The sequence below is a fragment of the Anser anser genome (genome assembly GCF_964211835.1).
Source record: "Anser anser genome assembly, chromosome: 27".
NCBI classification, from domain to species: domain Eukaryota; kingdom Metazoa; phylum Chordata; class Aves; order Anseriformes; family Anatidae; genus Anser; species Anser anser.
In genome coordinates, this window is record NC_139748.1 from 1,356,098 (window position 1) to 1,378,065 (window position 21,968).

At 41.3% G+C, this 21,968-nt stretch overlaps 1 protein-coding gene across 4 annotated transcripts in view; it reads left to right on the forward strand.

Moving 5' to 3' along the window:
• The first annotated feature begins 153 nt into the window (after nucleotides 1–153).
• PHTF1 (putative homeodomain transcription factor 1) overlaps nucleotides 154–21,968 on the forward strand; it is a 32,071-nt gene continuing 10,256 nt past the window's right edge. The window contains exons 1-10 of one of the 4 annotated variants that reach the window (XM_083812920.1): nucleotides 158–596; nucleotides 4,571–5,241; nucleotides 10,291–10,428; nucleotides 10,867–11,009; nucleotides 11,875–12,042; nucleotides 12,996–13,104; nucleotides 19,594–19,650; nucleotides 19,731–19,800; nucleotides 20,255–20,413; nucleotides 21,619–21,778. In XM_083812920.1, the coding sequence (XP_083669046.1) occupies nucleotides 173–596; nucleotides 4,571–5,241; nucleotides 10,291–10,428; nucleotides 10,867–11,009; nucleotides 11,875–12,042; nucleotides 12,996–13,104; nucleotides 19,594–19,650; nucleotides 19,731–19,800; nucleotides 20,255–20,413; nucleotides 21,619–21,778 (2,099 nt within the window). In that variant the 5' untranslated portion in view covers nucleotides 158–172. Of the gene's footprint in view, nucleotides 597–4,570; nucleotides 5,242–10,290; nucleotides 10,429–10,866; nucleotides 11,010–11,874; nucleotides 12,043–12,995; nucleotides 13,105–14,530; nucleotides 19,530–19,593; nucleotides 19,651–19,730; nucleotides 19,801–20,254; nucleotides 20,414–21,618; nucleotides 21,779–21,968 lie in introns of those variants that run through there. The other 3 variants (XM_083812921.1, XM_083812922.1, XM_083812923.1) reach the window with 3 other exon arrangements.

Genomic DNA, 21,968 nt, shown 5'->3' on the forward strand with positions numbered 1-21,968 from the left:
CCCGAGCCGCCCTCCTCGGCCGGCCGAACCGCGGCCCGCGCCTGCGCGCGCGGACGGACTACGCTTCCCGGCACGCCGCCGCGAACTACAGCTCCCAGGGGGCGCCGCGCGGCGCCTGCGCGGTGCCTGCTGGCGCTCGGGCCATTTAAATGTGTGTGAGGGAGCCTGTGAAATGGCCGCGCAGGTCGCCGCGGTGCGCGCCGTGTCCCGGGCCGCGGAGGAGCCGCCCCCGCTCCCCTCGGGGGACCGGCCCGGCCGGCCGCGCGGCGCCGGGCGGCGGCGGCGGGGCCCTCCCGGCGAGGCGGCGGCGGGCGGCAAGCGGGCCCGGCTGAGCCAGCAGCTGCTGGCGGGGCCCGGCCCGGCGGAGCCGCTGCCCCCGGCCGCCCTGCCCGGCCTGCCCGCCGCCGCCGGCCTCTTCGCCTTCTCCCCGCTCAGCCTGCCGCCGCCCGCCGCGCTCGAGGAGCGCCGCCACCACCACCACCGGCATCGCCCCGCCGCCGCCGCCCCCGAGCCCGGCCGCCTGGCCGCCGGGCAGCCGCAGAAGGCGAGGCGGGGCAGCCCCGCGGACGGCTCGGCCGGGCGGCCCAGCAAGCGAGGTGAGCGGGGGGGTGGGGGGGGCGGCGGGGCCGTCCGCCGCCGCTCGCGGACCCGGGCCCGTCGGTGCGGGCGGTCCCCGGGCAGCCCCGGCGGAGCCCGCCCGCCGCCGCGGCCCTCGGAGGCGGCCCCGCGCGCCGCCTTCGGCCGGCGGGGCTCGGCAGCGGCGCCCCCGGTGCGCGGGCTCGGCCCGTCCCGCCCGGGCGAAGGCGGGCTGAGGGACAGCGGCTCCCGTGCGTGCTGCTCGCTGAGGGCTCGCGGCGTGTGTGTGTGTGTGTGTGTGCAGAGCAGGCAGCGTAAGCCAGCCGTAGCTCCGGGAGCCCTTGTTCCGTCCTCTTGCAGTGATGCACGGCCCGCTTCCACCTCAGGGCTCAGTGCCGAGCCCGGGTGCGTGTGGCAAAGGGACCCGAGCAGCAGGCTCCGTGTGAGGAAGGGGAGCGCTTGTGCTGCTCCGAGCCTGCTGTTATGCCGCTGCTGTTCAGAATTGCCCTCGTTGCAGCTTCAAAATACGAGTGCTTTGATAGTAAAGCTTCCTTCTTACTGTGCTTGCATTAACATATACTAGAAGCGAGAAGCTGCTGGTTTTTATTTTATCTTTTAAATAAATGCCTCAGTTCTTCGGACAGGAGCCTGGATTTAAGGTCCCTCTCTCTCTCAGTACAGTACAGGATAAGCATTTCACAGAAAGCCTCTTGGTATGAGCACACAACGCGATCAGAAGCAATAAAGTTAATATGTTGTGAATTATGCTCCAGGAGTATACATAAAGGTTTTGTGCCAAAGAAACCTAAAACGTATGTTACAAAGGTTAGGTCTGTAGTGTAAACTTGCTAGTGCTGTCTGAAGAATGGGCAAAGCTGTTGTGGAGATGGAGATAGAAGTTGCTTTGTTGATAAAGACTAAGTGATCATGCAAAAGCGCACTTCTCACTGTTGTTCAGTGCTGCTAAACCACTGTCTTTGAATAATAGCTTTAAAAGCTATTAGAATGTAATTTTCAAATTTTAGCTTGATGAGTGTTGATAAAAGCTAAAGCAGTGCGAGGAGTATGCCGTCTTAGCCTGGGAATGCTTCTGCGTGTCAGTTCTGGGCCAATAACCAAATAAGACCTTCTTTAATGAAGGCTTAAACAGTAATTAAAATTACCATCTGAATTCCAGATTTGCAAAGGAAAGCTGTTTGCTAACAAAGTCTAAAGCTCTTCATTATATGTCCTAGACTGCATATATAGTGGGTTTGGGGAGGGGGCTATTTTTTTTCCTTTCACTATTTTTTTCCATGCTTAATTAAGCTGCCTGTTTCTTGCTTATGTTATTCTTGTCTTTGGCCACAGGTGACAATAAACATCTCCAGTGTTTTTGCTGGTACTAGTAGTGATAGTGACTAGTGCGTTCAATTACGTGATAACTTCAGACTAGCTGAGTTATTGGCAGTGCTGTTATTCTACCTCACTGTGGGAACCCGTAGTCTGCTGATGAGGTTTTTCAGTATATGAAATACTGAAGATTTTCCACTTTTTTAAAGTAAAAACTACTGTCACGACTGTCGGGCATTCACCTAATGTCACTGTCAAGCTTCCTCTGATACAGTGGTTACTTCGACTGTAATACTGGGACCCTGTTGTGTTCAGAGGATGCAGCAGTGGAAGGGGGTCTGGGTGGCTTTTATCCTGAAAATGGACCAGTGTTTGATGGATGTTCCAAAATACAGGGTGCTAAGCGTATCCCTGTTATTAGGGAATATCTTCAAACAGGAAGACGTTCTGAATTAGAACTTGTGCATATTTGATTTTTTTAAAAATGTATCTATAATTAGAAACCTTTAAGACACCTTTAATATCTAAAAATTAACTAAGAAACACCTGCAAGGAAGTGTTCCCAGCAGCCCTGTGGTCACTTGAAACTCTTTTGTAGTTTCAGCTTGGACTTGGACTCTCCGGACACATCAGGTCTAAGATCACGTCTGCTTGTTGCAGCTAGCAAAGCAGTATCTATACTTTGTAGCTCAGTGACTGAGTAAGCTTGTGCAAGCTTGACTTCTGAGACTTCCAGAGAAGCTTATTCAAAGAACTGTACCAGTTGTTTTGGTGTCTCAGCTGAAACTTCCTTCTCAAGGTTTCCATGGTTGTAATGAAAAATAAGGGCACTTGCTGTCTGTACGAGCTAAGGCATAACAGCAGTGCTGTGGAAAACTTGTATTTCAGGTCCTAGAACAATTGTATGAACTTAGCATTAAGCAATCGACTATTTCTTTGCTTCGTGAGTAATTCTGTTCATTACACCAGGCTGTTGTGAAGGTCAGCCATCTCAAGTAAAGAGCACCCAGACCAAATTATTAATGATACAGTTAAACACTGTGGTTAAACTAAATAACTTGAAGCTGCATGTGTTTATTACAGCTTTTCCTCATAGATCAGTGTCATACAATTTTTTCTCTAGCTTCAAGTTACAGCAAGAGAATAAAGATGGAATAGAAACTTTATTGCTTTGTGGGCAAAGAAAGGAAATTGTTAGCACAAGATTTTGTGCTATGGGAAACTGGTGAAAGCTTAGGTATTGCATGTTCTAGTCAGCTATTACCATCAGCAGCGGGTTGTTCTGATCCCCATAATGGTCTTGGCAGTATGGCACTTAGTTATCAGATTAAAACTTTGACAATTGAGCTTTTTAGCAGCTGAGCATCAGCTTACTATCTCTGTCACTTCCTACATTATTTGAATTATTTCTTAACACTAAAAGATAAGCAATTAAGCTACTACATTTTGCTTGACAGAACTGATTCTTTACACTTGTTGCCTGAACCTTTTCAGTCTTTTAACTTGGAAAAACTAAAAAAAAAAAAAAAACTTAAAAAAAAAACCAAGAACTAAGAAAAAACTACACATTTTTTAGCCCTGAGTTAACTAGATAGTTAACTGTAGAACAGGCTAGGACAAGGTGGCTGAAAATATGGATGTGATATTTTGATACTTGTGTTCTGATACAGGCCAGTATGTGGTCTCTCTGTGGATGTATGGGGCCTTTCAGCAAGCTGTTAACTGAGGACTGAATACCTTGGGATAGTTCTTGAAGAACTGCAAAGTCTATTGGCAGTTTAGCAGAGCAGACTTAAAAACACATCTAATCACTAGTATATCTAATAGGCTTCTGCAGTCAGAATAACCTCTTTTTGCCATGTACTTTGCTTTCTGCCATGCCTTGTGCAGCCTGGTAACTGTCAAACTAAGCGGGTTGTGAGAGTAGTGCTGCCAGTGAAAATCCTTTTTTGGGCATTGTCAGACAAAAGATTATGTATTAATGCACAGCACAATTTTATGATGAAACTAGATACCAACTGTGTTACAGATAGCTTTATATTGTACTTTATCTGAAGTGTCAGCTGGATATGAAACTTAATTTTGTTTAGCAATAGTGTCTTGGAAATATCAGTTCTAAACTTCAATAAGAAAGATCAGCAGCAAAAGATTTTTTTTGCCAGAAAGTTAACTGCTCTAAGTTTCTGTTTCTTCTAAATGTTAATAACGTTTGTACATCTTTGGCTGCATTCTCGTTTGCTTCTATATTTTGTATCCAAAATCAGGGAGGTATTCTGCAAGGAAAGTCTAAATGTTATGCATAGTTGTTTATCCTCTTCCCATTCACTGCCTTAAATGTCAGAAGTTAATGATGCATCTTAATTTAGATGCTCTGAAATAAGCATTCCTTTTAAAGGTATTCTAATAAAGTTGTTACAAATTAAAATATTTCCAAAATATTAAACTTGAATTTGGGAGTCTTCCTTAATTCAAAGCTTCCTTGCATAACAGAGGTGTACTGCATGTTTTTATTCTATAATTGTCTTGTAAGCCAAAAGACAAGGTGTTACCATTGGTCAGTCTTTGTGGGAACAGATAGCTTTAGGAAATGAGGGCTTCATTCATTTTGAATGAATATGGTACAATTGCAGAGCTCTAATCTCCTCTCTGTTCTTGCTGCCAGAAACTCAAGACGAAAATGGCAAAACCCAGCGAGCTGACAGTCTTATTATGAAGAAGATAAAGAAAAAAAAGAAAAAGAAACACCGGGAAGATATGAGGGGAAAACGCCTGAAGATGTACAACAAAGAAGTGCAGACGGTGTGTGCTGGACTCACTCGCATTGACAAAGAGACTTTGTCTCAAGGACATTGTGATAACTTAGAAATAAACAAGGAATCCTTCAGGTATCTTAAGGATGAGCAGCTCTGCAGACTGAATTTGGGTATGCAGGAATATCGAGTGCCCCAGGGAGTACAAACGCCATTTGTGACACACCAGGAGCATTCTGTTCGCAGCAGCTTCTTGAAAACTGGCACTAAATTTAGTAACTTCATTCACGAAGAACATCAGTCTAATGGTGGCGCTCTGGTCCTTCATGCTTACATGGATGAACTCTCATTTTTGTCTCCAGTGGAGATGGAGAGATTTGCGGAAGAGTTTCTTGCTTTGTCATTCAGCGAAAATGATAAAAATGCAGCTTACTATGCTTTAGCAATAGTACATGGAGCAGCTGCTTATTTACCAGACTTCCTGGATTACTTTGCTTTTAACTTTCCTAACACTCCAGTGAAAATGGAAATTTTGGGCAAGAAGGACATTGAAACAACAACTATTTCAAATTTTCACTCTCAGGTAAGAACTGCCTTAAAGGCATGCAAGTTGCGTAACACCTGGATTTGAGTAATTTCATTAATACAGAGTGGGGATGGCCTAAAATAGATGAGGCACAATTTTTTCCTTAGCAGGTGAAAAAGATGGTGTTGGGACTTCTACTGTGCTTGTTTCTGCTCAGAGTTCTCTTGTGTGCACAGTGTATCACATTTCAGATACCGCTAACCCTGACCTGTAGACAGATCTCTACTGGTCTTGCAAGGTACTGATTTATTTTCTGAGCTGGGAAGAACACTGATGCTGTTCAAACAATAGGCAAGTCTGTATTAAGAGTTGATTACTTTGCTTTTTCCTTCAATAGATCTTTTTTGGTTTGCAATCTTAGTATTTACAGTGACAGTGCCTTTCAGGTTTCAGTATGTCATGCACAATAGATGAGGGTTTTTTAACATCAGTAGCTGATGCAGGGTGTTACTTGGTACTTGCTTTCCAATTTCAGAGAGATGAGTGGAATGGTTTCTAATTTTCATTGAAAAAGATTTTCACTTTACTATGAACATCAAGGTAGTGTATAGGCTTAAACTACCTTAAAATCTGTAGAAGTAAAACCTTTTCATCACTGGTTTAGGGGAGAGAAACTTAGCTCTGAAAGCTAGTCACAAGAGTCAAGTTCTCAAACTATCTCATGCAACTTAACTGGATGCAACAATAGTAACAGCTAACTTTAAGACTCCCTTATGAAAACCCTTTACATTTGACTCCTGTCATGGAGCTTGGAAAAGTCTTGAATATGCAGCAATGTTACAGTTGAGATAAGTTTGTAACAAGTGGAATTAAAATCTTTTCTTGCTCAGTCTAGACTAAAAACAGATTCAAACTGATGCTTCTTTCTAAGCCCTTGGAAGAAGTTAAGGTCTCAAATACTGGTTCATCAGTTGGAAGGAGAAATCTGAAACTCCGCAGTCCGTTGCACTTCAGCACTGCTGGAACAGACATCCTTTAGCAACAGACTTTGAAACTGTAATACTTGTGGTGGGCTGTCTGGATCTCTCTGAGGATTACCAAATAGTTGTAAGCTAGATTTGCGTTGGAAAAGCAGTTACTGCCTTACCGAGTTACTGTATGGTAATATGCAGAGTCTTTTAATACTTTCCAGCACTTAGCATAGTAACCATTAAATTAGTAATTGTACTACTTAGTTTATGAACTTCTTTGACAATTGATAGCTGTGTAGCACTTACTTTAGAACAGATTCTACTTCATGGGTTAAGTAATTCCTTGATCTGACAGCTGCATCAAAGTGCTTATTACTCCAAGATCAGCTCAATGTATGAGCATACAAACAGCTGCTATCAGCAAAGAGCACTTCTACGTAATACACATCTCTGCATGTGCTATACAGATGTGAGACTTGTCTACAAGCTAGGTTTCAAAGTCTTCTGTATTAGTTACTTATACTGTGTTCTTTGATGTCATGATTACATTCTAATTTACTTTGAGTATATGTGATGGTCCCCTAAAATAGCTAAGTGGTGCCAACTGGATATTTAACAATAATACTTTTTCCTGGTGAATGTCTTGGTCTTGTGAACATGAATAGCCTGTACTATAAATATATGTGAGGAATGCATGGTAATGAGTAAGAGGCTTCCCTGGGTTACAGAGTATGCTGGTATTTCAATTCTATTTTAAGTACTCTCTAAACTTGAGTCATGACACTAGGTTCAGTTAGGTTGAAATGCCTCTCTAAACCCAGCTTTGGCATGTCTGGTTAATCTTCCCTGGCTGAAGTATGTTAGTGTGGTTCACACACTGAACAAGCATATATGGAAATAGTTGTCACACTTTTAAGACAAATGAAACATGAGTCTTTAGAGAGTATAGGCAATGCTATAGTAGTTTAAAGATTCACTTAAATGCTTGATGGCTTCAACTATGGCAGATGCATTCTGCTGAAGCTCAAGTCTTACAAACTAGTTTATCTTTAGAGGTGGCTAAAATGCTCTGCTTAAGAGAACAGGGGGGATAAGTCAGGCTTACTGCTATTCCTTGGCAGCACTAAGGAATGACCAATTTGTTTAAGTTACGCTTTTGGACCTTCCTGTATGAGAAAATATACAAAATAATTGTACATTATAGAATGTCATGCCTTTGCAGATTAAGCATATTACAGGAAGACTGTATGCTCTAACACTGATTTTATTGTCAGTTGAGGATGCTCAATTAAATCACCTCAATTTTAAGGTGAACCTTTGGTATGTGTGAACTTGTGTGCTGTACTGAACCATACTGTGTTGTGTCAAGAAATCAAAACTTTGATCTGCAAATTGCAAATTAACTGGAAGTTAACTTGACTGCTGGCTTGTACAACATTCAGCTGGTTTTGTACCTGTTCAGACAAAATGAGTATCAATAGGGAGTGTCTTCCATTCGAAGGAAGGTCTTGAATCTGGAAGACTTCACAAAATCTAATGGTTAGCTCATTTGCAAGGTGAATTTCTCTGTCCTCAGGGCAGTGAGAATAATGCAAACTGAATAATTAAAGCAAATCACTCCAACGTGAATTTATACCATATCATTTTTTGGTTTCTGTATATTAAAATATTTAAGATTGAATGTGCTCTGATTTTTTTGCTTGTATTGGCTCTGGCTTACTTGTTCTAATACTTAAATGCCTGTTCTTTCAGACAGCGATGAACACATTTCTTATTATGCAAGGTCCTAGTGTAGTCCATATTGTTAAGACCACAAATACTAATACCACTGAATTGGGTTAGTGCGGCTCTGAAGGAATTGAGGAGACACAAACTACATATTTGGGAATTTTTTGACACCGTTAAACTGGTGAACTCAATCACTGATGATTGAGGGGCTTGAGATGAATACCCCAGCCTGCTGGGGACTGCAGTGAGTTGGCAGATAGTTTTTAATAACTTAAAGGAATATATACACTTGAGAATTAAAAACAGGATGTGTTTACACTGAAACTAACTAAACAGAAATCTGAGATTTCCTAAAAGTATTTTTAGTGTTTTCTTTCTAGCTCTCATTCTCTTCTATTTCTTGAAATTAAAAGTAATGTCAAAGCTCCTAGTCTTCTATTCCTTTTGAAAACACTTCTTAAAGGAAAATCTTGCATATGGTGTTTACCAATTTTGACTTTCATGACAAACACCTGTGAAGTACTAGTGAACCTCTACAAGTCACTTCAGTAGAACATAACTCAGCTCGAAATAGTCTATTTCTCATTTACTTCAATAGCAGCAGGCAGTTAAACTTAACTGGCTTAAGGACCAGGGCATTTCAGTCCTTAGTTCCCTTGCTGCTGCATAGACCCAGACTAATGCAATGTTTTTCCTATACTTTTGCTCTGAATTTCATTCTAGAAAGCTGGTGAAATCATTCCACTTCAGTGACATTAGATATGAACCTTTTCCAGTAATGTTCTAATAGGATTTGAAGTCTTAACTTTCACTGGGGGTAACAGCCCCTGAAGAGCATACCTAGTTCATAAAATCTGTATGGTCAGTACCAAAGTTAGTATATGCTGATTCAGCTTTTAGTAATAGTCTTTATGGACTTGAACTCCATTATCTAGCTGAAGCACTCCGCTTTCCTGTGAGTGACTTAGGGTGTAAAGCTCTCTATCTGCAGGTAGAGGTGATGTGGTATAGCAGTGAGCTGTGGGCTGAGGAATAAAGCTGTATGTGAAATCATCTTTGGCTCCTGCTTAGCTTTTCATTGAAGTATAAATGTGTACAATCAATACAGAACTGCCAACTGGCTATACACAAAGCTAAAGAAAGAAAACTCTGGAAGAAGGAGTGAATTGAACTCCTATAATTATGCTAAGTATCTGTGGTTGCTGCTACAGGACAAAATTGCAGCAGTAGCTTTAAGTCTTTATTAATCTATCCTAATTTAGTTTTAACAACTTTACGGAGTAGTTTACATTTGTTTTATTGGCTGAAAAACAAAGTGCAATGCTTTAGAACTAATTACTTCATACATGTCTATAAATGGAGTTACAGAAGGTATCATGCGTTCTATAAATGGCTATAAAATGCAAATTTACCTGTAGTGCTCTCCCCTATGCACCTGTCCCACCATTTTAGTCATGGAGCTGGGCTGCGACTTTTCACCACTAGAACCATGTGATGAATATAGGGAGGCTGCTGAAGGGTGATGGAAGGTTGGAGTTCAGATGAATTTGAGAATACAGACTAATTATTGCAGAATTGGTGATCTTTTAAGACTGAATTGCCGCAGCATCTACATACAATGTACTCTGTGGCAATGTGGCATGTTATATATGGCTGCAGTTCATACAAAAAGCCTAGAGAAAGATGGAATCTTGCTGGTGGTTCTCCTCTGAGAATGGGAAATTGGCAAGAAAAGTATCCAGATGACCTGAGAAAGTGGGACACTCTCTGCTGCACAAATTTTGTAACAATTTTACCATTGTTACAAATGGTAATCCTAAGATTGTAGATAAACACTGAAACATACACCTGACCACTGGATTTCTAGTTAGACCTCTCAGTTCCCAAAGTTCATTGCTGTAGCAATGTTGTCAGAACCACTACCTGCAGGGGACACAGATTTTTCACTAGTCATAGGGGAAGACCTATAGGACATGACTGAAATGAAGAATGTACGTATTTCAGTAGTATACGTTTTGAAATGTAGAAGCAATACTCAGCTGTGCTAATAAATAGGCTTTTACCAGCAAGCTTAAACTGAGTTGCAAAGAAACTTTGCATGTCAATTTTCTCAAGTCAGCCTGAAAGCGCTGAATTAGTCAAATACTAACTTGCTATTATTCAACCCATAGAAGCATGTGCTATCAGTCATTTAAACAGGAGTTATTTTCCCCTGGGATACCCTACAGATATGGATGTTCTAAACAGTCTCTTTGCATATTCTTAGAGACATCTCTAATGAAATAGATGTAGGTGAGTCTTGGATTTGTATGAACACTGGGCTATGGCCTAGTGCATTATATTAAAAATTAATCTCTTGAAATTTAACTAAAGCAGTGGTGGTGTTTTTTCCTTTCTGGTTACTCAGGTCAATCGAACATACTGCTGTGGAACCTACAGAGCAGGACCAATGCGGCAGATCAGTCTTGTTGGAGCAGTTGATGAAGAAGTTGGGGACTACTTTCCAGAATTTCTAGATATGTTAGAAGAATCTCCGTTTCTGAGAGTAAGCAGTAACTTGTGGTGTTTTCTTTAAAGACCTATAGATATTTAAATGATTACTAAGTTTCATATATTTCAAAGCAATTAGAAACCTTGCAAATATTTTCTCCATTGATGTGTTTATAATTGGAGCTACCAAAGATTGAGGTACGTTCTTTCCTGTGTCCAAATGAAAGATGTTGAACTAACTCGCTACAGTTTTGGAAATAATTCAAAAATCAACTGAAGTTTATTATCATATCTCATATATATAAACATACTACCTAATCATTTATCTACTTCCCTAAAAACTAAGTTTGGTAAAGGTAGCTTGCAATATATTTTACCTCTCAGAACGTCAGTTTTTATACTATTTCTTTGACAGTAGGTTCAAACTAGTTTTACCAAAAGAACACTGTTTAATATATCCATCTCATCCAGTGCTTTGTGCTCTGCTTTTTAGATGACTTTGCCCTGGGGTACTCTTTCTAGTCTCAGACTTCAGTGCAGGTCACAAAGTGATGATGGTCCCATAATGTGGGTGAGACCAGGAGAGCAGATGATCCCAACAGCTGATATGCCAAAATCACCATTCAAGCGACGCCGGTAACGCTTTTTTTCTGTATTAAAGGAAAAACATTGCAGTTATGTATGTTTTAGATTTGAGAACAAAACTGCTCTTTTATATATAATTAGTTCTTTCAGAAGGCTAATTCACAGGCTTACGCTTTACATTTTCATTTTTCTTTAAAATTTGCTCAGTGAATTAAGCCAAATATGTTATTTATGATGGTTATTTTATTTCATCACTTTTTATTGTAATATGTCCTTGATCAATGCTTCGTTAACACTGACACCTGTTTTGATTGTCCTTCAGGAGATATGTTTATTCAGCTAACTTCTGTGGAAAGAACTAATTGTGTGGGTGAAATGCTCTAAAACAGATCAGATCCTTAACACCATTAGAGTTGGATTTTAATATTAGCGCTAAAACAGTTGTGATACTGTCTTCCTTCTCAGGAAATACTATGGTACATATACATAGACTTGCTATCTTTCTCAGAAAGAGCATGCTGTAGAACTAATTTTAGGAGATTAAGAATTGGAAGCATATTTTAATCATAATTTCCAGCAGAATTTCTGGAGGTACTTCTAAATAACTAAATAACTTAATATCTTTAAAAATAGCTCTATTCTTCTTGCCATTAAATTTCTGGAAGAACATTTTTAGCACAGGTGGAAAAATATATTTTTTTAGCAATTGGATTTGTTATTTTATGAAGTTTGATCTCATAACCTGAATTGTACTTAGTTGTATTTGATTCAATCTTTTATTGTCAAATACCTAGATTAAGTCAGTCTTTGATTTTGAAGCCTGCTGTATACAATACTTTAGGAGGATTTTAATACAAGCATTTATTTTCTGAGTAGTCTGCCATAATTTTTAGTATGTCTTTTAATCATGTTATAGGTCAATGAATGAAATAAAGAATCTCCAGTACCTACCTCGGACCAGTGAGCCCCGTGAGGTTCTGTTTGAAGACCGAACAAGGGCTCACGCTGATCATGTGGGTCAAGGATTTGACTGGCAGAGTACAGCTGCTGTAGGTGTTCTGAAGGCTGTGCAGTTTGGGGAATGGTAAGTGCCACTAAAATGCAACTATTACCATGGGTGTGGGCAAGTCTAAATATTTTTCTCTCTTAAGAAAAGAAAATTCATTGGAAAACGAGCCTAATTAAAGAAATTGTCTAAAGCCTGTAATGAAATAAATGCAGTCTAGAGGTGAGAAATATAGGCTATGTATCTATTATTTTCCCTCTTGTTGAGGCAGTACAGGAGTTGTAACAGCAGTCTGCAGAAAATTTTAGTGACATACAAAAAAAGCCTCAGGATACCACGCCTGCACCATCATCTGTGATTGTTCTTTTCCTGAGCAGGTATATTAGTGCAACTTTGGTAAACAGTAATCGAAGATCTCAGTGATGTAATTAACTTCATAGCTATAATGCTTTTTCATTTTGTGTACTTAAGGCATTGCTGTTGACCTTGCATAGAAACTACAGACTTGCATGGTTATTTTGGACAATTACAGTAGAATTTTGGTAGCATCATTAGCAATATTATTAGATTTTCATATAAATAAAAGCTGCCAGAACTTCCTTTACTGATTCACAGCCATTAGATGAAAAACAGCTGACTAATATTGTCCTTATTACAGTTTCAAAGTGCTGCATTGTTACATTTCTTTAATCAGAATTACTCTGTATAATCGTACAATAGAAGAATTGAGGTAAATTTTGGCTCCTAGGATGTACAGGATACTTCGGTATAGCGGCAATTTGAACCTCCTTCTCTGACATGTCAGTATAGCATTTGTCCACAAAAATCATCACTTCTGTTGTGCGTGCATCAATAAAGTAAAATGAAAAAAAAAAAACAACCTACAAATAATACCTACTTTCCTGAATAACATACCTATTTATTGAGGAGTGATTAGACTTTATGTCCAGAAGAAAACTGCAGTAGTTTGTTCAATGAAGCAATTATCTATGTCAAGTTGTTTAAAAATTCCTGTAATTATCTCTTTCTAGGAGTGACCAGCCTCGTATAACCAAAGATGTGGTTTGTTTCCATGCTGAAGATTTCACTGATGTTGTGCAGAGACTTCAGTTGGACCTGCATGAACCGCCAGTGTCACAGGTATTTAATCTTTCCTACTGACAACTTGTTCTTAGTATTTTGGAGATAGCTTCTGATAGTTTTCAGGTTTGCTCTATAGTCAGCCCTTCTGTATCCCCAGTGGCTCTCAGTTCTTGCCTCCCTTAAGCAATTTTCCTTGTTTCCTTTCCACCAAGCTGGGATCTGTGCTGTGAATCACTTTGTGTTCTTCTGCCAGTCTCATCTTAGTTTTACAGTTATGATGACTGAAATAACCTGAGACCAGCAGCCCTCACAGAGCAAAATCTACTGATCTGGGATAAATGCATTACAAAAAGTATACTGTAGAGAAAAAAATATACCACTGATATGCCTCCAGTATGAAAGTAACTTTTTTGCATAAAAGATTCTGGCAGGTATTTACTTGTAGTTGAGTCCAATGGGAATTACTTCCCAGCTTCATCTCAGATACCCAGGTTTTAACTATACACTTCGGAATTCTTGATGGGTGTCTCAGGTGACTTTTCCACAAGGTCTTTCTTTTTTTAACTTGTCCTAGGGGTTGCAGTGATTGGCACCTTGCCATTGGGACTGGAATGTCAGCTTTTATACTGTATCAATGCCTTTAAACATTCATCTCGCATCTTGACATCTCACATCTCGACATAATGCTTGTGGAATGTTTCATACTTTTAAGTAATTTTTCAACAATGTGTGGATTTTCAATTGCTCCAAGTAATAATTTTGAAGATAAGAAATGGCAGGTTATCTTTCACAGAATCACAGATTTACTGAGGTTGGAAGTGACATATTAAGATCGAGTCCAGCCCCTCTGCGCAAGCAGGTTCAGATAGGGCAGGCTGCCCGGGACTGTGTGCAGTCAAGTTGGGTTGTTATCTCCTAGCACTATTTCTGGGTGGAGGTATCTCTGACTTTAATGTTACTCATTTTCCTTCTTTCTCCTTTGGGTTCGTTTGTTTGTTCTACCTCCTGTTGGTAATAAGAGGTCTATGCAGTATCTAAGTCCGGGAGCCTGCTGGGTAGGTAGCTCCCTGTACTAGCTAGTAGTAACGAACAGTGTCTAGAATGTATATGCTATAGAAATGATTTTAAATTGATTAAAAATCACGTATGCCTCTTTCTGTCTTTTTAATACCGTGATGTTGCCTTAGGATATGAAGGCATCTAAACTCAGTCCTGGCAGCCAAAATGATGCAGCCTTGTTTCAAATCTGCTGTTTTCAGCTATGACTGTAGAGTGTTTTCAGCTGTTCATCGTCCTCTCAAAGATGTACACATTAGATAAATGAGAATTGGATTTTTTTAATGTAATTTAAAAAAATGAACTTTTACCTGTTTAAATAGCTGCATTCTGATCCAGGTACAAAGTATGTTGAAAATAGGTGGATACTGAATTGTTTACCCTGAACAGAGTATACCACTAACTTTACCATCTTTCCTTCTCTCAGTGTGTTCAATGGGTGGATGAAGCCAAACTAAACCAAATGAGACGGGAAGGCATTCGCTATGCTAGAATTCAGTTATGTGACAATGACATCTACTTCATCCCTAGAAATGTCATTCATCAATTCAAAACAGTGTCAGCAGTCTGCAGCTTAGCTTGGCACATAAGACTTAAACAATATCACCCTGTGGGGGAGACTTCTCAAAGTACAGAAAGCGATTCAAACTTGAACAGTAGCGTTCCTGGGAAGACAGAGTCAGAAGGGGAATCCCAATGTGTGAGTGTAAAAATAGAGTCTGAAGAACCAGGTACAGAAATGCAGCTTACAACAGGGGTGCTTTCTTCCTCTGTTTCTTCAATATCAGGACTTGTGCAACCAGATCAGGTGGCCCAGCCCCTTCCAGGTTTTAAAGTAGAGTCTAATCAGCAACACAATCCACAGGATCATACAGGCTCTTCTGTGTGATATGTATATAATCAAACATTTTTTAACAACTTTTTAAAATTTTGATGTGAAGTTATAGTTTTATAACTGGCTTATGTTTTATTGGAGAAATCTTGCCTATAATTCTATAGAGAAAGGTGACATTCCAAAATGTCAAGCATATCTTTTTTACACAGATTATGCAAAATTCAAGTTGTATTTTAACCCCTTAGTACAACCTGTAACAGTGGTCTACCACTTCTTTCTGTTTCAGTAAAGAGATATTGAATATCTCCTCAAAATCAGAATGAAATTCCTCCAGGAACATAAAATGATTGAACTGTATTGGTCAGTGTTATTTCCCTGTTTTTACTTTATTCTTTGCCAGAAAGTGATGTTTTTGTAGAAGGCTTGCAAAGAACTTTCCCATCTCATTTTAATTGCTTAAAAAAAAGAGAAAGCACAGCACTTTTGTTGATGTTTTGTGAAATTTTTGGTATGTCTGTTGTTGACATGTTGGTTTATATGCAAGTTGGTTTATATACAAGCTCTAGAAATTGATCTGTATTTCTTACAGTTCCTACAAAGGTGATCTGTAAAATTAACTGAAGAAAGTGTCTGATCCTGTTGAAATGCAATGACTTACTGACCTAACACTTTTCATAGCACTGCTTATTACTATTTGGTATGAGGGTTTTGCTTCCAAAGTACATCTTCCCTGAACATGATTAATACTAGTGTCAAAATCAGAGAATCTATTGGTAGTCTTACGGAGGAAACTGCTATCTTTGAGCACTTTAAGGCTTTAAAATGCTAACCAACTTGGCAGCTTGTTTTGATCAGGTCGTAATATATGTCCAATGGAACCACACTTTCCCTTGTACTGATGCACTTAATATAATAGCGTTGAGTTGGTAACTGACTTACACAACAAGAATGTCCTTATTCTAGGAAGTTCTGTATTACTGTTTCACAATAAAAAGTATTATGGCATTGGACTGCTGTTTCCATGTGTAGCTTTCGGGTGCCCAGGTACTGTGGAAAAATCAGTGGCACGTGCTAAATATGTAGAGTGTCAGCTATCAACAGTTTTTGAACAATCTTTCAATATTTCTAAATGTTAACGTGTAATCTGTATTTGACTTTTCACTTACCCCATTTATTATTGCCCTTTCCAGTCATCAAAAGGAAGAGTCCTGTCCCTCTCACCCTCTCCCTTCCCCCTACCCACATTTAGAGTACAAGTTGGGTTTTGGTGTAAGTTAAGCTGTCTCCAGATAACTTTATTTGTCCTGATCCTCAGTGGGGTAGGAAAGATTTGAAACACTATGTTAGACTAGACAAAAGCAAAGATGCTGTGTTAGTTCTGGATGCATCTTTTTAATATCAATTATTACTCTTCTCTTTATAAGGGTCTCTAAAATATGTTACTCTATGATAAATCTTACTTTGTGCAATATTGTTTGTGTAGGCTTTTATATACATATTAGCACCTCAATGTAGAGGTCACTATTTTAAACTGATAGAAAAATAATCATCAGAAGATACTGCAGTGATTAGTTAGAACCTGTATTACTCCTTATGTGTATGTATGTATTGTCTTCGGTACAAAAATGAGGACTAGGAAATATTTCAATTTAAAACTAACTTACAGATTGAAGTGGTAGTGACTTGTTTAGTAATCTGTGTAAATAAGGTGTTAGAATGGAAAGCTTTTATGATAAAATGTGATTCATGCAGGGGTGTAATTTAATCTTAGCAGAAATTCTAGATGATCCAGACTGGTTCATAAATGAGCAGTCTGTTCTCTGGTGGGTTTTTTCCACTTTTTATGTTGAGAGGAATTTCATAGCTTTAAGGGTTGTGCAAAGTAAAATTCCTCACAGGCAATAGTGGTTTCGGTTCATCCTTCACATTTGAAGATTGTATTACCCAAGGGTGTTCTTTCCTTTTAAGAAGTCTGCTAGTCTTCCAAGTGCCCGTTTTCCTTCTCACATGTGCTATTCTTTGGTTGTGTCAGTAGAGGTACATAATAAGGTGGGTGTTCTTTGACAGCCAGCACTGTACAATCACTCAGGAATGGACAAATCTGCAGATACTTCAGTGATTCCACAAACATATCTTTAATGGCACAATAAACAAATTAAGAGCCCCCATACAACAAATTGTCTACTTTATATTAAAAGCTGAAATAGAATGAAGGGGGAATCAATTTGGAAGCCCTCTGTAAATTCTAATAGCATGTTTTAAATGGATAAAGGAAGAAGACCAGAGTGGCTCATGTTGCTTATAGAATTCGAGGTTTAGTGAAATCTGTGCCTATAGCCTGACATACCACAGAAACGCTCTGGCATCTCTTTGGATGGAGGGAAGTGATCCATAGTATCACGCTCTATTTACATTCAGTTCAATTACTAATGTGATATCTATCTAATATCAAATTTAAATATAGAAATGTACCTTCAAATGGCTTGAATGTTGCCGATACTGTTCTAGCATGCTTGGAAGACTGAGGAAGAGAGGAGCAAACTGTATACAATCTTTATAAAAAGCTGTTTCCTACGTAAATTATCAGCTTTGTTATGCTTTAACCAAAAGCATAGTTTACTGCTTTCAAACTCCACCTCAGATCTGGATGTGTAGTAAGGGAGAGATTGCTTATGAAGCTGGTCACCAAACTCTCTACCCATTACTTCAGAAACACTTCAATTCCACTGAAATCAATAGAGCATAGTTAGAACAATGCCTTGATGTGAAAGATGCAAACATTTTCCACAATAATATGTGGAATGTTGATTATTTTTTTAAGCTATGGCTACTTAGAAATGAAGTAATGCATTGAAACCATTTAGTGTACAAGCAAAACAAATCTCTGGTTAAGTCAAAGTAATTATTTCTGAATATATCACACTAAGTAGCTGCTTGAATTTCTCTAAGATTTCATAAAACAGCCTATATGTAGAGATAATCAAACTGGCATATTTCATGAGTTGTTTTAATAGATCTCAGGAGTACCACCAGGAGAGATGCAGAACAGTTCATAAATACCAGTGCTGCTCAGTTACTATAAATTGCCAATTCTCCATTTATGTGGCTCCTGTGATGTTTGTCTAATTTCTTTTTAGCTTATGTCATCGGCAGCTATCTAGAAAAACCCTCCTACTTTGTGCTGGGGACAACTACTCATTGACCAAGTATTCTGACCACAAAGAGTGATCAGACAGACCTCAGGCTTAGGGTTCTATTTTAAATACAGTGCTGTTGATAAAAACAACTGTCAGGATAAAGATGAGTGGCTCAGTTGTGCAAGAAGTGAACTAGCAAAACACAGTTTAAAGATGAAGCATCAGTTATCTTCGCTTTCCTCTCTCCTTCAGACATGCTAGAAGTCGTTCTGTGCAGATACTTGACACATTCTCTTCCAGGAAGGTAGGACACTCACTGGAGTGTTCTCAGGGGATTTATAATAACCTTTTTTCATAGGTACAGATCTTGCTATACAGAAAAAGGGCTCCGTACTGTATTCTGTCAGATCTACACATTACAGTTTAGTTCCCCTGGAGGATGCTAATTGTCAGATCTTCTACCACAAACAAAAGTTAAAGTCCATCTCCTGGCATGGCCTGCCATTTTCAGGTCTGAACCACCTGAGTGATAAACTCCTGAAATCCACATTTCCTAGGAATGCGAAGTGCTTGTAGGCGTTTGCCTGTCTAAGGGGTGCAAGAGGAGCATTTGTTTTTACTCCCAGAAATCAGCCTCTCACCCGAAGCCCCGCGTGCTGTACTTTCGTTGGTCCGGCCAGAAATCCCCCTGTTTGCCCCTGTCCTTCCCCGGGGCAGGGCGGCCCTGGGCTGCCATAGCACATGGCCTTGAGAAGGTGTCTCACGGTGGCACTCCGAATTGCGTTTAAAGGAATCCATATGCTTCTGGTTTCTTTGTACAACGTGTAAAGAGAGTTCTGTATTGCTGTTTTTGTGGTTTGATTTGGATTGGCAGCTAAGATTTTTTTTCTGTGGTTTTAATTTATCTAAGGTCTTTGCCTACAGAGGACGTGTACAATTGCCTGGAAGACTGTTTGCTTTGTGCGGCCTTAGTATATTTATTGACATTTAGCAAGTGTTTTAAAGAGGTTTTTACGACGAGTGGTGTAAGCGGATACAGCTCCACAGCCTCTGTGTGAATACTCCTCTGACGCAGTGCATTTCCTTTAGTAGCTGACTGTACAAGAGTGTCAAACTGTTAAGCTATTTCTTTGTAAAATAGTCGAGCGGAATGCATAGATTTTTTTCCTGTAAAGTATTTTTTTAATAAACAAAGTCTGATTTTGTCCCTTCCCTGCCTCGCTCCTTGTTGCGCCGCTGAGGGGGCGGGCCGGGGCCGCTCGGCGCTCCCCTCGCGCTGCCTGCCCGGGCCGGGGCGGCGCCAGGCGGCGGCAGTCGAGCACCGGGCGGGCGGCGCGCGGCGGTCTCCCGGGTAACGGAGGCATCGGCGGGAGCGGCCCGGGGCCGGGGCCGGGGCCGGGCCGCGCCCCATGGCCGCGCGCGACCGTGACGCGATCTCGTGGTACCAGAAGAAGGTGAGTGCGGCGCGGCCGGCGCGGGCGCGGGCCCGGCCGTGCCCTCAGCCTCGTCTCCTTGCAGGTCGGGGCCTACGACCAGCAGATATGGGAGAAGGCCATCGAGCAGACCGAGATGAAGGTAACGGCGGCGGCCCCGCCGCGCTGCCCGGCGCCGCGGCGCTCGCCGGGGCTGACGGGCCTTTGTTTTCGGCTCCGCAGGGCTTCAAAAACAAACCTAAAAAGAAGGGGCACATCCAGCCCGACCTGATCGACGTGGATCTCATCCGAGGTGAGGGGGTGCCGGCGGCGGGCGGGTGCCTCGGCGGGGGCCCGCCCGTCCCTCAGCGCCGCCCGGCTCCGTCTGGGCGCCGCCTTTCGGAGCGGCAGCGCGGCGGGGCGCTGAGGGCCTGCTGCCGAGCTCCTCTGCCGAGCTCTTCTGCGGGCCTGCTGCGGCCCCCGGCGTGCCGCCGGGCGGGGCCGTGCCTGAGGGGAAAGCCGCGGGCAGAGGCAGGAGGGGTTGGGCTCGGCGGGAAGGGAGGGCTCCGCGGCGGGGCGCGCAGATGAGGTGAGGGCCTGCCTTGGGGCGCACCTGCCCGAGCTGCGGAGGCTGGGACGTCAGGCTGTTTCCCTTTTGAATTGCAGCATCCTGGCGGAGTTTGGCCTTGGCCAAAGAGGAAGTCACAAGTAAGAAAATTCTTATAGTTCACCTATAACGACTTGTTTATTTTTCATTTCGTTTCAAGGTTCTACGTTTGCCAAAGCTAAGCCTGAAATCCCTTGGACATCGCTAACTAGGAAAGGAATTGTGAGAGTTGTGTTTTTCCCACTATTCAGCCAGTGGTGGATACAGGTTACTTCCCAGCGTATTTTTATGTGGCTCCTGGTACTCTACGTTATGCAAGGTAAGGAGCAGCAGTAGCCTGTGCCACGATCTTTTCTTCTGCAAGGCGCCTGATACTCTTCTGTAGTCCATAATATCAAGGATAAGGATCCTATCTGAAATTTCTTGTCCGAGCACTGCCTGCAGACACGGGGCAAAGTTTTACCCTCAGTGTGTTTGTGGGTTCCACGCTCCCACCCTTTAAGGTGATGGGCTAACTTCTTGTGCGGTGTTTGCTCTGCCCTGTCTTGCTGATAAGGCACTGGATCAAAACTCAAGAGCCACACTGAGTCCATGACTGCCGTCTTTCCTGTGGAACCTTAGCCAGCTGTGCTTTGGCATTCTGCTTTTTTGTGAGGTTGTGATGGCATATCACTGGTGCGTACAGGACGGTGGAAGATGGGGTAATCATCTAGGTGAGAAGAGTTTTGAATTTTACTTTTGTTATACTGAGGCACCCCTCTTCAGACAGCTTGTTTGTACTTACAACTCTGAGCTGCAGTGGTCTGCACCAGATGTGGATTTGATGTAGGAACATTTAGGTAAGAAGTCTTTGCTTGGTGTTGCACAGATCTGTTTGGAGAAACGTGCTTGGTCCTTTCTGACAGTAAAATCTATTTTTAGGCAGCCTCTTACTATCTGTTGGGCATTAACATTTTAACCAGTGAAATCACAAGCGAATGCTTCTCTGCAGTTCCGCTGTCATCCAGTAGCTGATTGTTTATGCTGTTCTTGATTTGTCCTTTGAAGTGATCTTTCAGCTTCCTTTTTCTCTTTGTCCAGTGTTTATTCTGTACCGTATAAAAAGTTACTTATCAAAGGTGCTTTATATCCCAGTGTACTGGAGCATTTTTAATGTAGTGTGAGGATTTATTAGCTCAGGTTTCTTCTATCAGTCCCGGTTCTTTCATTGTTCTTTTCTGAACAGATGTGGAACTTCATCTGCTACAGCTTAGGAGTAGGTCTTTCACAGAGCACAGCGAAAGTGTGTTCTTTCAGTGCATCCAGATTCTTTTCATATGTATTTTTAATTTCCTTCTTTGTGCTTTTTCTTCCTCTTTTGGGAAGACCACTTTGCAGAATAAGCAATTTCTATGAAGCGATGCCTATTGAGATCTATGACAGTAGTATTTGCAGAAGTTATAATACAGAGTAAAAATAAGTAGTTATGACAGAAGTAAAAACTGGGTCATGCTTTTGCATTTGATACAATTTTCTCTTTTTCAGTCATAGCAGTTGTATTGTATTTCATGATACCTGTTGTGAATGCAAGTGAAGTCATGGGACCAATGTGCCTTATGTTACTGATGGGAACTGTTCACTGTCAAATAGTGTCCACACAGATCAGCAAAACTTCGGGAAACAACGGACTCAGCAGGCGGAGGAGGTGAGAGAGGTAATGGGTTTATTTGTTGGGATCAGAGCATATGATGGATTGCTCATGGGAGAAGTTAATGAGTAAATATTTTCTCTTCTGTTTTTATGTCAATGTTATTTAACTGCAAATGTAAAAAGGAGTATTTTCTGTCTTGCATGTAATCTTCTCATAATGAAGACAAATGCTGCAAAGTTACCAG